General features: G+C 36.4%; 1 protein-coding gene across 1 annotated transcript; it reads left to right on the top strand.

Annotated features, from left to right (window-relative positions):
• Nucleotides 1-863: 863 nt before the first annotated feature.
• LOC103330931 (protein argonaute 4A-like) lies at nucleotides 864-8,970 on the top strand. Its single transcript, XM_089053355.1, has 23 exons — nucleotides 864-1,001; nucleotides 3,251-3,508; nucleotides 3,597-3,802; nucleotides 3,883-4,107; nucleotides 4,185-4,318; nucleotides 4,395-4,492; nucleotides 4,572-4,669; nucleotides 4,754-4,913; nucleotides 4,991-5,107; nucleotides 5,187-5,294; nucleotides 5,454-5,516; nucleotides 5,603-5,716; nucleotides 5,815-5,974; nucleotides 6,060-6,172; nucleotides 6,295-6,432; nucleotides 6,568-6,698; nucleotides 6,823-6,888; nucleotides 7,511-7,574; nucleotides 7,671-7,782; nucleotides 7,880-7,953; nucleotides 8,103-8,197; nucleotides 8,325-8,356; nucleotides 8,648-8,970. The coding sequence occupies exons 2-23, from the start codon at nucleotides 3,269-3,271 to the stop codon at nucleotides 8,806-8,808; spliced, it is 2,709 nt and encodes a 902-aa protein (XP_088909481.1). The 5' UTR covers nucleotides 864-1,001; nucleotides 3,251-3,268; the 3' UTR covers nucleotides 8,809-8,970.
• The last annotated feature ends 3,653 nt before the right edge of the window (nucleotides 8,971-12,623 follow it).

Here is a 12,623-nt window from a genome sequence, read left to right as displayed (position 1 = left end):
GCTGGGGTTGGTGGGTAATACAAAATATTATTTTATTAATTTCTATTTTTATTTTTCTAATTTGGAAAAAAATTTAGATAAATTAAAGGTAATATGATAGTCTATATATTTATCAAGGGTAATCTTGGAAAACAAAAGCTATGCATTAATGACATTGTTTTAGTATAAAGAAAATGACACATGACATGACATGAGAAGAAGAGAAAAGATCCAAAAAGAAGGTTAGAGAGAAGAGCATTCCTCTTATTTTATTATATTTTTAAAAGCAAATAGGGTCCATATGTTTCATAAAGTTTAAAAAAAGAGTAAATGATAGTTGGGACCATGACTAAAAAAATATTAAATTAATATTTGACATCAGGCTTTTTGATATATTATTGACATATCTCTTTCAGCCTTCATATCTATGTAAGATTTGACTACTCGATTAAAGCAACTCTAAACCTCAATTTTTGTAATTCATGTCTATGTGATAATTTGACATATTGATTGGAGATGCTCTGACTAGTATTCCAATTTTCCAATAAAAATGATAAAATTAAATTTACCCCCAAGAAAACAAAAAACAAGAAGAAAAAAGAAAAGTTTTAATATTTTGCTCCTTTTCTCAAAAAAGGAGGATGGACCGCGTCATAACGTCGTTAAGCGGACAAAAGTGGTAATAGAATTGAAAAGCGGTCAAGACCGGAAACTAGAATTCAAGGGGACGGGCAGCTGAGGGGACCACGACACGCGTCACTACGCTACTGGACATGCCCTTCTTTCCTTGCGTCCGTACAGTTACCGCCTGAAGAGAGAGAGAGGGAGAGAGAGAGAATGCAACAAGAGCAGGTAGTAGGGATTCTATTTTTAATACCGCATAATAAAAAAGACTTCACCAAAGTCACACCCAAAAAAGAAAGAAAATTAATTCTCTTTAGGAGTTCTGGGATTTGCTTTTGTGTTCTGGGTTTTTGAGTTTTCTCTTTTGGGTGCTGTTTTGTGCTCTCAAAGCCTCACAGGTCTCAGTCTCTCTCTCTCTCTCCATTTTTTTTTTCTGTTGGGTTTGGCCTCTGTCTATGCTTACCATACGTGAAAAGAACTAGTTTTAAAGCTCCGATGCTTTGTTTTGAGTAATGGGTCGATTTGTTTTCTTTCATTTTGTTAGTCCGTCTACTACATGAAGGAGCCAGCCATTGTTTTAGATTTTTGGTATCTTACCCAAAAAAAAAGAAAAGGATTCTGGTTTCTTGAAGGATGGGATTTTCTTTTGAGTTTTTTTCACACTTGTGATGGCCATCACTATCTTCTCTCTGTTTTAAAGGAGAAAAAAACCATTTTTTTCTTCTAAATTTCTTTGAGTTGTCACATTTGTGGTAATTGTTACTATTTTATAGTCTCATAGGTCTTTATTGTCTGTGCTTGATACGTGAAAGCCCTAGCCAGGCATTGCTTTTTTGGTGATTTGCTTCGGTTTCTTGGATTTTCCTGTTCTGTGTTTGTGGGTTTGTCTTTCACTTCTGACAAATGGCGCTGGGTTTTGGGTTTTCACAGTTTTGGTTGTACAACTCTAACAGGTCTCTCTTTCCTTCTGCGAGACTGCGACCACCATTGTTTTAGGGCTCTGACGCTGGTGTTACTAGTGGGTCGGTTTGCCTTTGCCTGCTTGGTCTGTGCTTCTAGTTTTCCCGTTTGGTTTCTGACAACTAGATCTGATTTTACAGAGCTCATATTTGCGTGTTTGCATGTATAATATAATATTATATATATATATATATATAGTTTTTATTGAGGAATCCTTGAAATAAGTTTATTTGAAGGACATCCTTGTATAGCTCACATTTGCATTGTATTTCCCTAATTCAAACCGTTTATTTTTTAGATAATCATTAAAAAATCATCCCTACAAAAAAATACTTGAATTTGATATCTTTTGACCACTCAATTGAGTTATTGAAATTTTAGTACTTTCTTGAAGTACCGTGTTTATTAATTTTGTAGGGCACAAATGTTTTTTGATTTGTCTAATTTTTTGTAAAGATGATACATGAATGTGACTTAAAAAATAGATGAATTGAATCGTTGAAAAAAATTCCGTAAGGACACCCTTTCAAAAAAGTTATTTAACTTGGGCTTTGTTTTTGTTTTTTCCTATTTGTATTTTTTGTATTTTTGAATTTGTTTTCTTGGCATCCGAAAGCAGCTGTGTCGATCAAGATCTTCATAATGCAATTGTGTTTTGTTGCTCCTTAGCAGCAGCTGTTGCTAGGTTTTCTTGTTCCTTTTCTCAGAAAATTTAACTTTTCCCTCATAAATTGCAAGCAAGTTTGAGTTCCCTTCCTGTAAATTAGATTAATTTTAACTATAAGAAAAAGGTGATGGCAAATTTGAATTAATACCATAGTTTTTCCCCTAATCCCATTTCTTTGGTTTCAGAAGCCCCAAATATATATGTTTCTTTTTTTTTCCCCTTAAAAATGCACGATGCACTTTTGGTTTGGCTTGAATTTGATTAGATGAGTTATTTCCTTTTTCCTTTCCTTGTTCTTTATGCTCTGTTTTGATCGCAGAACATTTTTAGCCTTTATATATGCAGTCTACTGAGCCTGTCAATGTCATTGATTTTTGTTTAATAAATTAAATAGCTTCCCGTGTTTCTTTAAAGGCTCTTGTATTTAACAATTGCATGTACGCGCAAACATGGGCTTAGCTAAATTGGCTAGAGAGGATATGTTTCCCATTTTGCATCCTAGTTCGAATTCCTCTCCCTGTAGTTATATTGAAGTAGAATATCGCTAGTATAAAAAATAAAAAAAAATTGTATGTACCCATTTTTGTTATAACAGTTTTCCTATTTGTATTTAACAATTGACTGTCAATATGCTCTACTACAACTCTGGCATTTTTACAGTCCCCCGGGGCCATGTGTTTGGTGTCACAGATATACAGTAATTGTGGCTATTACATCAGCAATGGCCACCATTTAAATGCAGTGACTAGGAAAACAGTGGCTTCTACTCAATTTTCTAGTAGTGTCCGCTATGAAATGTTGGTCAGATATAGCCTACTTCTTGGTTCTCTAACCTTTTGTTTTTCCCTTCATTTCTTACATTTCCCTTTAAAAGCAGCTTATGATGTATTAATAGCATCATCTGATGTTAAGTATTTATTGCTCCCTAACTAAAGCATAATGTGGAGATTGGCAAAGTTGGTGTGCTAGAGATTATTGTTTTCACGTTTTAACTAACGACGTTATTTATGACTCTTGTAGTTGAGCAGGTATTAGGAAATGGAGTCTTCAAATCCAGAAGGAGTTGCACTTCCTCCTCCTCCAGCCATTATCCCTCCAAATGTTGTCCCCATTGTATCCGAAGAAAAACGTCTCGAACTAATGAAGAAAGCATCAAATCCTAAACGTGTTCCCATGGCAAGGCCCGGTATTGGATCTAAAGGGCAAAGGATTCCACTTCTAACCAACCATTTCAAAGTGGGAGTGAACAAGTCTGATGGATACTTCTTCCATTATAGTGTAATTCCCTCTACTCTCTCTCTTGCCCTATCATTTGCAGGAATAGTGATGTTTGTATAATTGTATTGGTGTTATTATGATGATACAGATTGATATGCTTTATGAGGATGGAACCCCAGTTGGTGAGAAAGGCATTGGACGAAAAGTTCTTGACAAAGTTAAAGAAACATATGGCTCGGAGCTGGGACATAAAGAATTTGCTTATGATGGAGAAAAAAGCTTGTTTACAGTTGGTTCTCTGCCTCGTAACAGACTCGATTTCGTGATCGTATTGGATGACATCTCATCAATCAGGTACTATCATGTGGTTCATAATGAATTTCCCTTGCGCTTATATTTGATCAGGATGTTGGCTATTTTGCACACACGTATAGGAGGACGGGGAGCGCCGGAGGCAGTTCCAACCCAACTGATAGTGCAGGGGATAGGAAGAGAGTTAAGAAGCAATATCAATCCAAAACATTAAAGGTGCAGGTGAACTTTGCTACTAAAATCCCAATGCAAGCAATTGTGAATGCATTACGAGGTCAGGACTCGGAGCATTTTCAGGAAGCAGTGAGGGTACTTGATATCGTACTAAGGCAGAATGCAGCAAAGCAGTAAGTATTGCACTGTGGTATCTTTCCTCTGGCGGTCCACTTTTTTATTAGGTGCATCGTATTCTGTTTGTCTGCAGGGGTTGTCTCCTTGTCCGACAGTCTTTCTTCCATAACAATCAGAGCTTCAAAACTTTGGGAGGAGGGGTACAAAGCTGCAGTGGTTTCCACTCAAGTTTTCGAGCTACCCAAGGGGGTCTGTCTCTGAACATGGGTAAGTTGCTAAAAAATAAAAGGCTTTGTTTTTTGAATCTACTGCCAAGTTAATCACTGTCCTTGTTTTAATGCAGATGTGTCCACTACAATGATCGTGAAACCTGGTAGTGTTCTCGACTTCCTCTTGGAGAATCAAAATGTTAAGAATAATGATCAGATTGATTGGTTTAAGGTAATCGTGGTTTCCTTCAATTTTGACATTACATTGGTTGTGTATCGGTCATGATCTGAGCTTTTTTATTTTATACTAGGCCAAGAGGATGCTAAAAAATCTAAGAATCACGGCCCATCCCTCTAACATGGAGTACAGAATCACTGGATTGAGTGAAAAACCATGCAAAGAGCAGAGGTAATTAATTTCTGCCTTATAAGAATCATGCCATCTAAGAAGTACTGCTTTGCAATATTCTTACCACTCTACATTTGTGTCTAGGTTCTTTCTGAAAACAAAAAACGGGCAGGATGGTGATGGAGAGGAAATTACTGTTTTCGATTATTTTGCTGTCTATAAAAACTTACCAGTGCGCAAGTCAGCAGATTTTCCATGCATCAATGTTGGGAAACCAAAGAGGCCGTCTTACTTTCCAGTTGAGGTGATGAATTTTCTTTTTAAATTTTTTGTTAAGGTTAATATTAGAATTTTCTTTCTCATTCTTCTTTGCCCTTGCAGTTCTGTGACTTGGTTTCACTGCAACGCTATACCAAAGCTTTATCCAGTACGCAAAGGGCTTTGCTAGTTGAGCAGTCTCGGAAGAGTCCCCAAGAGCAGATGACAGTTCTGCGTAATGTAAGTTATGCCCTCTATGTGATTTAGTTTTATTTTTGTGTCTAAAACCTACTGACACCTCAAATGTTGATCCTCTCAGGTACTGAAGACTAGTAAATATGATGCTGACCTGATGCTTCGTTCATCTGGAATATCAATTGGTGCTGAATTTGTGCAGGTTGAAGGCCGTGTTTTGCCAGCCCCAAAGGTAAAACATCTTCATTGTCCTTTTTTTTCCCTTAGTTGTTCTGGCTAGTTTTTTGGGTGCAGACTGTGTGGTAGAAATTGGTTTTTATTTTTTATTTTTTATTAATGAGAAAAAATTGGTTTGTTTTCATTTTCTCTGTTTATTGATACTTTCTTGCAGCTACAAGTTGGCAATGGACAGGAATTTTTCCCTCGGAATGGGCGTTGGAATTTCAATAACAAGGTGCTGTTCTTTTCAAGTATTTTCTGTTTTTCCGGTGTATAGCTTTGAAAATTTATGTTGAACTTTGCTCAATTACCTGTGTGTAGACATTGGTAGAACCTGTGAAAATAGGGCGCTGGGCTATTGTCAACTTCTCTGCTCGCTGTGACATTCGGTACCTCATCAATAGTATGTTAAAGTGTGCAGAGATGAAAGGAATTGTGAGATTTACTCAACTATAGAGAACAAAAGCTACTTCTATAATGTAAGTCTTTTGATTTGATTATTTGCTATTCTAAAAGAAAATTCTTTATTGTAGACCATAGAAGATCCATTGTTCGTATTTGAAGAGAATTTCCAGAATAGACGTTACCCAGCTCATGTTAGAGTGGAAAAGATGTTTGACGACATTTCTTCCGAACCAGAACCACGGCTTCTGTTGTGTATTCTTCCAGAGAGGAAGAATTCTGACATATATGGTCAGCTCATGATTCTTTTCCTCTATTTTTTTATCCACGTTTTATGTTGAGAATGTATGTGTTGACAAATCTCCAAACTCTCAAGGTCCATGGAAAAGGAGAAATCTTTCTGAGCTTGGGATTGTAACACAGTGCATTGCTCCTACAAAACTGAATGATCAGTACATCACAAATGTGCTCCTGAAAATCAATGCAAAGGTATGTTTTTTTTTTTATTTTTTATAACAATAATATCATTTGTGGAAATTGTCTTGTGCTACTATTTGTGTTTTACGTTTCATGCATTGATTTGGTCTTCCCTTTTGTCTGCACTTGTGCAGTTGGGTGGAATGAATTCCTTGCTAACAGTTGAGCATTCTCCTTCTATACACTTGGTTTCTAAGTGCCCCACTCTGATTTTGGGAATGGATGTGTCACATGGCTCACCTGGGCGGTCAGATGTGCCTTCTATTGCAGCAGTAACATTTGTCCCCTAAACTGAACATTTCGTAATCATGATCTTTTCATAAATTTTGCTCCACACACTATCACCGTGAGAGTTGCTGCTTTATCACGTTCTTTGTATTTGTATGATATACTTGGGAATTTTGCAGGTGGTGAGTTCCAGGAACTGGCCCTCCATTTCTCATTATCGAGCTGCAGTTCGTACTCAATCACCAAGAGTAGAAATGATTGCTTCTCTGTTCAAGCCTGTATCAGATAAAGATGATGAGGGCATAATCAGGTTGGCTGCTCTCGAACTTACATATACTCTGCCACTCTGATTTCTGTGCATCCATTTTTCTGTCATATTATTAAAAGTTACCTCTTTGTTTCACACAATTTTGTAACATATGTGCTCTTTTCAGGGAACTGTTAAAAGACTTTTATGCTTCTTCAAAGGGCAGGAAGCCTGATCAGATAATTATTTTCAGGTTAACTATTACTAATATATTCAATAGAGCAATAAAATGAGCTACATATGAACAAGCGCAATTAGTGATACGGCACATGCATTTTAAATTTCATACATTATTAGATCAATAAGCCACATATAAACAAGTGCATTATGTTTGATCTTTACTTACAAGGTTTAGACTACAATTAGTAAATAAGTTTATAATTTCATCTTTTCATGATGTAACAAGCTCCCACTTTTATGTTTTTTTTCCTTCCTATTTTCCTCTCCCACAACATCCAGTAACAAGAGGGAAAAAAATAAAGTGATTAGTTCTTTTATTGGTGACTGTAAGCTGAAACATGCATTTAATCCTTAACGATCTGCGGTTTGTTATTAATCTCATATCTTGAAATGTTAATAGCATGGATATGGTTTTGTATGCCTTTTAACATCTTATTGATATTTTCTTTTTCAGTTTGAAATAGGCTAGTCAATGTGATATGTTTTTCATCAAGTAGAAGAAGAATTTATAAACTAACGAACTACTGGTTTCAATGATTAACAATGTTGTATCGAATTACTTTAGTTTTGCAAAGGTTTGGCGTTCATGCAAGCACTTGTTGATCTTCCTTTTACTTGGATTTTCTCTTATTTAGGGATGGAGTGAGTGAATCACAATTCAACCAAGTCTTGAATGTGGAACTGGATCAGATTATTCAGGTTTTCTTGTGGCCAATCTACATTTTTCTTTCTACTTGCTTTATCTGTAAGAGAAAATTTCTAACTGTACTTTGTGAGGTGTTTTCTGTTTTGCAGGCCTGCAAATTCCTTGATGAGAGCTGGTCTCCTAAGTTCATGGTTATTGTTGCTCAGAAGAATCATCATACAAAATTTTTCCAGACTAAATCTCCTGAAAATGTGCCACCTGGTTAGTCATTTTACCACCAGTTAAATGTTCAGAATAGAAAAGAAAAACTGTGCTTCTGTTTCGAAATTACGCTTTTCTTTTGATTACTTACACTTAGGGACGATTATCGACAACAAAGTTTGCCATCCCAAGAACAATGATTTCTACTTGTGTGCTCATGCTGGGATGATTGTGAGTATTCTAAACAAAAGCCTGTTGCTTTTTTGTTGATAAGTGTCTCCATGTTTTTGAGATGTTATATTTGAAGGAAATGAATAAGCAAAATGGTTACGTCTATTGTTTTAGACTGAAATTCAACCGACTTTGGATTGTTTATATAGGGGACTACTCGGCCTGCTCATTATCATGTTCTATATGATGAACTTGGCTTCTCAGCCGATAACGTGCAAGAACTTGTTCATTCGCTTTCATATGTGTAAGTATACTCATCTTTCACATTTAGTAAGGGAAGTCCGTACAAATACATCTACCTGGGTAAAAATGGGCTCCGTTAATTTATGCATGATTTTCAAACCTGACGCCGTACTTTGAATTTTGTACAGGTACCAAAGGAGCACTACAGCTGTATCTGTAGGTAAGATCCTGTTTTGTAGTCTGATTTGTCTTTCAACTTATGGATCACTTAGAAAAATTTGGGAACCAATAAATTATGATTTATTTTTCTTGCTAGTCACGTCACACCCTCTTTCTTGTAGTGAGCTTGTAGTTGTCCGAACAAAAGGTCAATAAATTGGAAGAAAATTAAACATTAAACGTTGGTTTTTGAAGTTACATCTTTAGTCTATATTTTTCCTCTTTTGCCCTGTTTCTTTGCATGGTGTTTTTAGGAGATTCTTGATAATTTGCCGTTTTCTGTATATTGCAGTTGCTCCAATCTGCTACGCCCATCTTGCTGCAGCCCAGATTTCACAGTTCATCAAGTTTGATGATATGTCTGAGACTTCCTCAAGCCATGCTGGTGGTGTGGCCGTGCCCGAGTTACCCAGGCTTGCTCCAAATGTGATCAATTCCATGTACTTCTGTTGAAGATTTGGTTTCAATTTCATCTGTTTCTAAGAACTAATATTTGGCCTTATGATGGTACATATATCCATGTCTAAGAATTAATCCTAATCACAATATCAGGTGTGTAAAATGTTGTCAAAGTATTTCAGATATGAAAACAAAAATGCATATATAGTTTTGATTTGAGTAGGTTTTCTTTAGAGTAAGGGCTAAAATAATAATCATTGCTTTCCATAAAGCCTGGGCGCATGGAGAAAAACTTAGTTGCAACGGGGACAACACTGTTTTGTTATCCCTTGCCAATAATGCTATGACATGTGGAAGAGTGTTGTCACGCGTATGAGGCGTGTCATAGCGTTATTGGTCGGGGATAACAAAATAGTGCTATACCTGTTAAATAAGAACATGAGTCATGTTTTCATGAGACACAACTTGACCCATTTTCTCTTTCCTAATTATAAAATGAAAAAGAAAAAAAAAATCCTCAATCAACACGCACTCTTAACCACTTGAGCTACAAGCTCATAACTTATTTTTTTGTTGGTCGAAATTATTCACCCGTTTTGTATTTGATCCTGTGATGGAAGGACAAAGTTCCCCATTGCCTTAAAAACCATTGACTGGTTAACAAGTCAACTTTTTTTTAGTGTATGAGCGTGCCACTACTAGCAATGAAAACCCTAGCAGACTTCTTCAAAATAGATAACTTGCGCCCCAAGTTACTGATTTCTAAACAAGCGGTTGTGAATTTGGGTGAGGAATATCTCCCAAGTAAGTTCTTTTCATGCCTCAGACTGGTGAGGACTTCACAATTTATCTCAGTACAAGATTGATAGTTCTGGCCATAATAAGTGATAATAAAGTGGATGTTTTTAGGCAGAACTGCCCTTTACAAGACTTAGAAAGGAAAAATCAACTTTAGAAAGATAAAAGAAGGCTGAAATTCCATTTCTGCTTGGATAGAAACTTCGATCCGGGTTGGACTGGGTGTACTGTCTTTGGATCGACTGTTCCCATCTTCAATCTTGAGCTTCATCTGTAAATCGATACCAAAGTTTGATTTTGGCGAGCTTTAATCTATTTCAAGCCTTGGAAGGCTTTTTGAACGGGCAGAACTGCAACTTCTTTAGTCGAACAGAGCATAAGTGGTTGGACTTGAGGATTATTGAGCTGGGACTGCGCCATGGTATCTGTTCTGCTTGGTCAGGGTTCTCCATAAATTTGTTGAGGTTTTCATATTTGTGAAAACTCAAACTCTGCTTGTCTTGGCTTTTGCTGAACCAAATTTGTAACGTGAGAAGTCTCGTTTTGAATGACTTATTTTTCTAAGTCTGAACTTGGAAGTTTTGATCTATAGCTGGCTTCTCTTGTGGCTCAAATGAGCTTCTGGTTGCTCCAGTTTGTTTTGAAAGTTATCAGTGATCAAGTGATCGTTTTGAGTTTTTGCCTTTGGTTGATTTTTGATTGTTTGTTGAATTTTTTTTGTCCTTTTGTTCTGTTCACTCTCTCTTATATTTATAAGAAATGTTTTGGAGTAGGGTTTCTTTCTTTAAATAATGGGCGGCAAATTTCTCAAAAGATCTTTCATTTTTTAATGCAAAGTAAGAGGGGTTCTATCAATTCTGGCAGATAAGATCTCACTAGTCAGTTCTTAAGGCAATCACTTCCCTGTTTTTCTTGAAAGAAAACCTAGCCTTCTTTAACCCCAATTGCTTTTATAAGAACTCAAACTGTGATGGTTAGTGTGATTTTCCATTTGAACAACTCCCTGTTTTCTGCTTATCTCTCAAATGCGATATGCTTATCTTTTGAAAATAGTGCCTTTCTTTGAAGCAGATTTTTCTCTGAATATAAAAAAGGGATCTTTTGGCTTCAAAGTTGCAGAGAAATTTTGCAAATGACCTGCGTTCATTTAATTCCTAATCACTTCCTCCATGATAGTTGAATTTATTGACTTTTCTAAGTCAGATAGTCACGTGAATTCTGAACATAGGCTTCCCAAAAAAGTCTTTTGATTTTGCACTCCAGGTTTTGAGATCAGAAGCCAGGCCCAATCCAATTTGATTTTTTATTGATCTGCGTCAATGGTGGATTGCCACTCAATCTTGACTTTTTTACGACTCTGCCACTTTGTAAAAGACATGGGCTTTTTGATTTGGTTTTGGGCTTTTTATTTTCAAATCAAAACCCAGTCCCCGGTTTCTTCTGTTTTGTGGGCCTTTGTGAGAAGTGGGTTGGTGTGTGGTTGCTTTTGGCCCAAACAGAAATACAAAGCTTATTATAACTTTAGTAAATAACAAACTGACACATGGTTTCTAATTGAGTTTAAGAATGGAATGGTGAAGTAATTATTATGTTAGTAACAATTGAGATGTGTTTAAAAATATGATGAGAAATACTAGCGACGTTCCCCTTCCACGTTTCCCTGCATTTCCCAGTCATTTGAATCATTTATAAATTTCAAGCCATAAATGTTTCGATTTTCAGACTTACTATAACAAGATTCCAACATCTAATGGTTTTGTTGAATCTCAACCCCAACATCTAACATCTCTTGTGCTTTTAAATTTGTGTGTGGGCCTTCGCAATTGCCTTGTTCGTCATTAAAAAAAAAAAAAACGAATGAAGCCAATGTGTTTTTAATTTTCTTCTCAGCCATACTTGATGTCACTATTCTATTTTGAGATTTTGTTGCCCTCACAAATTTGACTCTCTTTTTTTCCCCTTGTTATTGGCTTTACGATACTTAGACAAGTTTTCTACCCAAATGATAAAGTCTGGTCTTTATGGAGAATAAGAGTGATTAAACTGAGATGAATTGGGTTTTGTGAGGGAAAATAAATTATGTTGTCTAAGTAAAAGTGGAGAAGAATGAAGGAACAAGATTTGCTGTAAAAATGGAGAAGAAGAGAGGCCATGGGCGTAGAGAAAAGGAAAGAGTTCCATTGTTTGAATCTAAATTGGAGAAAAAAAGTGAAGGAAAAAAACAAAGGTATGTTGTTAAGTTTTTAGCCCTCAGAGCATTTCCAATGGAGGAAGCAAATGTTTTCTTTAAAAGTGTCATTTGCTAACCTTTGTGGCACTTTGATACTAACATTTGCTATAGTGTAAAACTTTGTCCCTTCAACCAGGGGCAGAGATAGAATTATAAGCACCGGTGGACTCATGAATTTTTTAGGGAAGGGACAACATTTAAAAGGCTAAAAGTATGTGCGGGAAATCCAAGTGCAAGGAGTCCATGAACCATCTACATTTGTTGACAGGAAAGCGAGAAACTTTGAATAAATAAACGTGAAATCTGCATAAAACAAAATTAAATTATAAGTTGACAAACTAAGAAAGGATAGATGCCAAATAAGGGGATTAAAGCTCATGGATATTTATTAAATAGAGATACACCTGTTGAGGCCCAAAAAATCCACGGCTTGGCCTAAATGAATTCTCGGCCCAGCGCAATACCTTACTGAGAAAAAACCCGACTTGGAGCACACAAAAGTCCTTCATGCACGAGTCACACTCCACACGCCATGCCAAATAAATAATCCATCATGCTAGGAATCGAGATTAAGATTATAAAATGCATTATCTTTGCAAATCCATGCTAATTATCCCGTCAAGCATAATAATTAAAAGCATGCCAAGCGATATGTCATGCCAAGCGACATGCCATGCCAAGCAAGAAATCATTATTACACACCCAACCACGCTGTAAGCCTAAGTGGGCTCAAGCCACTAGAATGCTCGGGGCTTGCTTGAGTGGGTTGTGGTATGGATGGTAATAAATTGTTATGAGGCCCATTGATGGACTGAGAAGTGGAGGTTCCGGGTTGCTTAGG

This window comes from Prunus mume, linkage group LG5 (assembly GCF_029339155.1).
Source record: "Prunus mume cultivar Tortuosa linkage group LG5, ASM2933915v1, whole genome shotgun sequence".
Taxonomy (NCBI): Eukaryota; Viridiplantae; Streptophyta; class Magnoliopsida; order Rosales; family Rosaceae; genus Prunus; species Prunus mume.
This window is presented reverse-complemented; position numbering and strand designations above follow the sequence as displayed.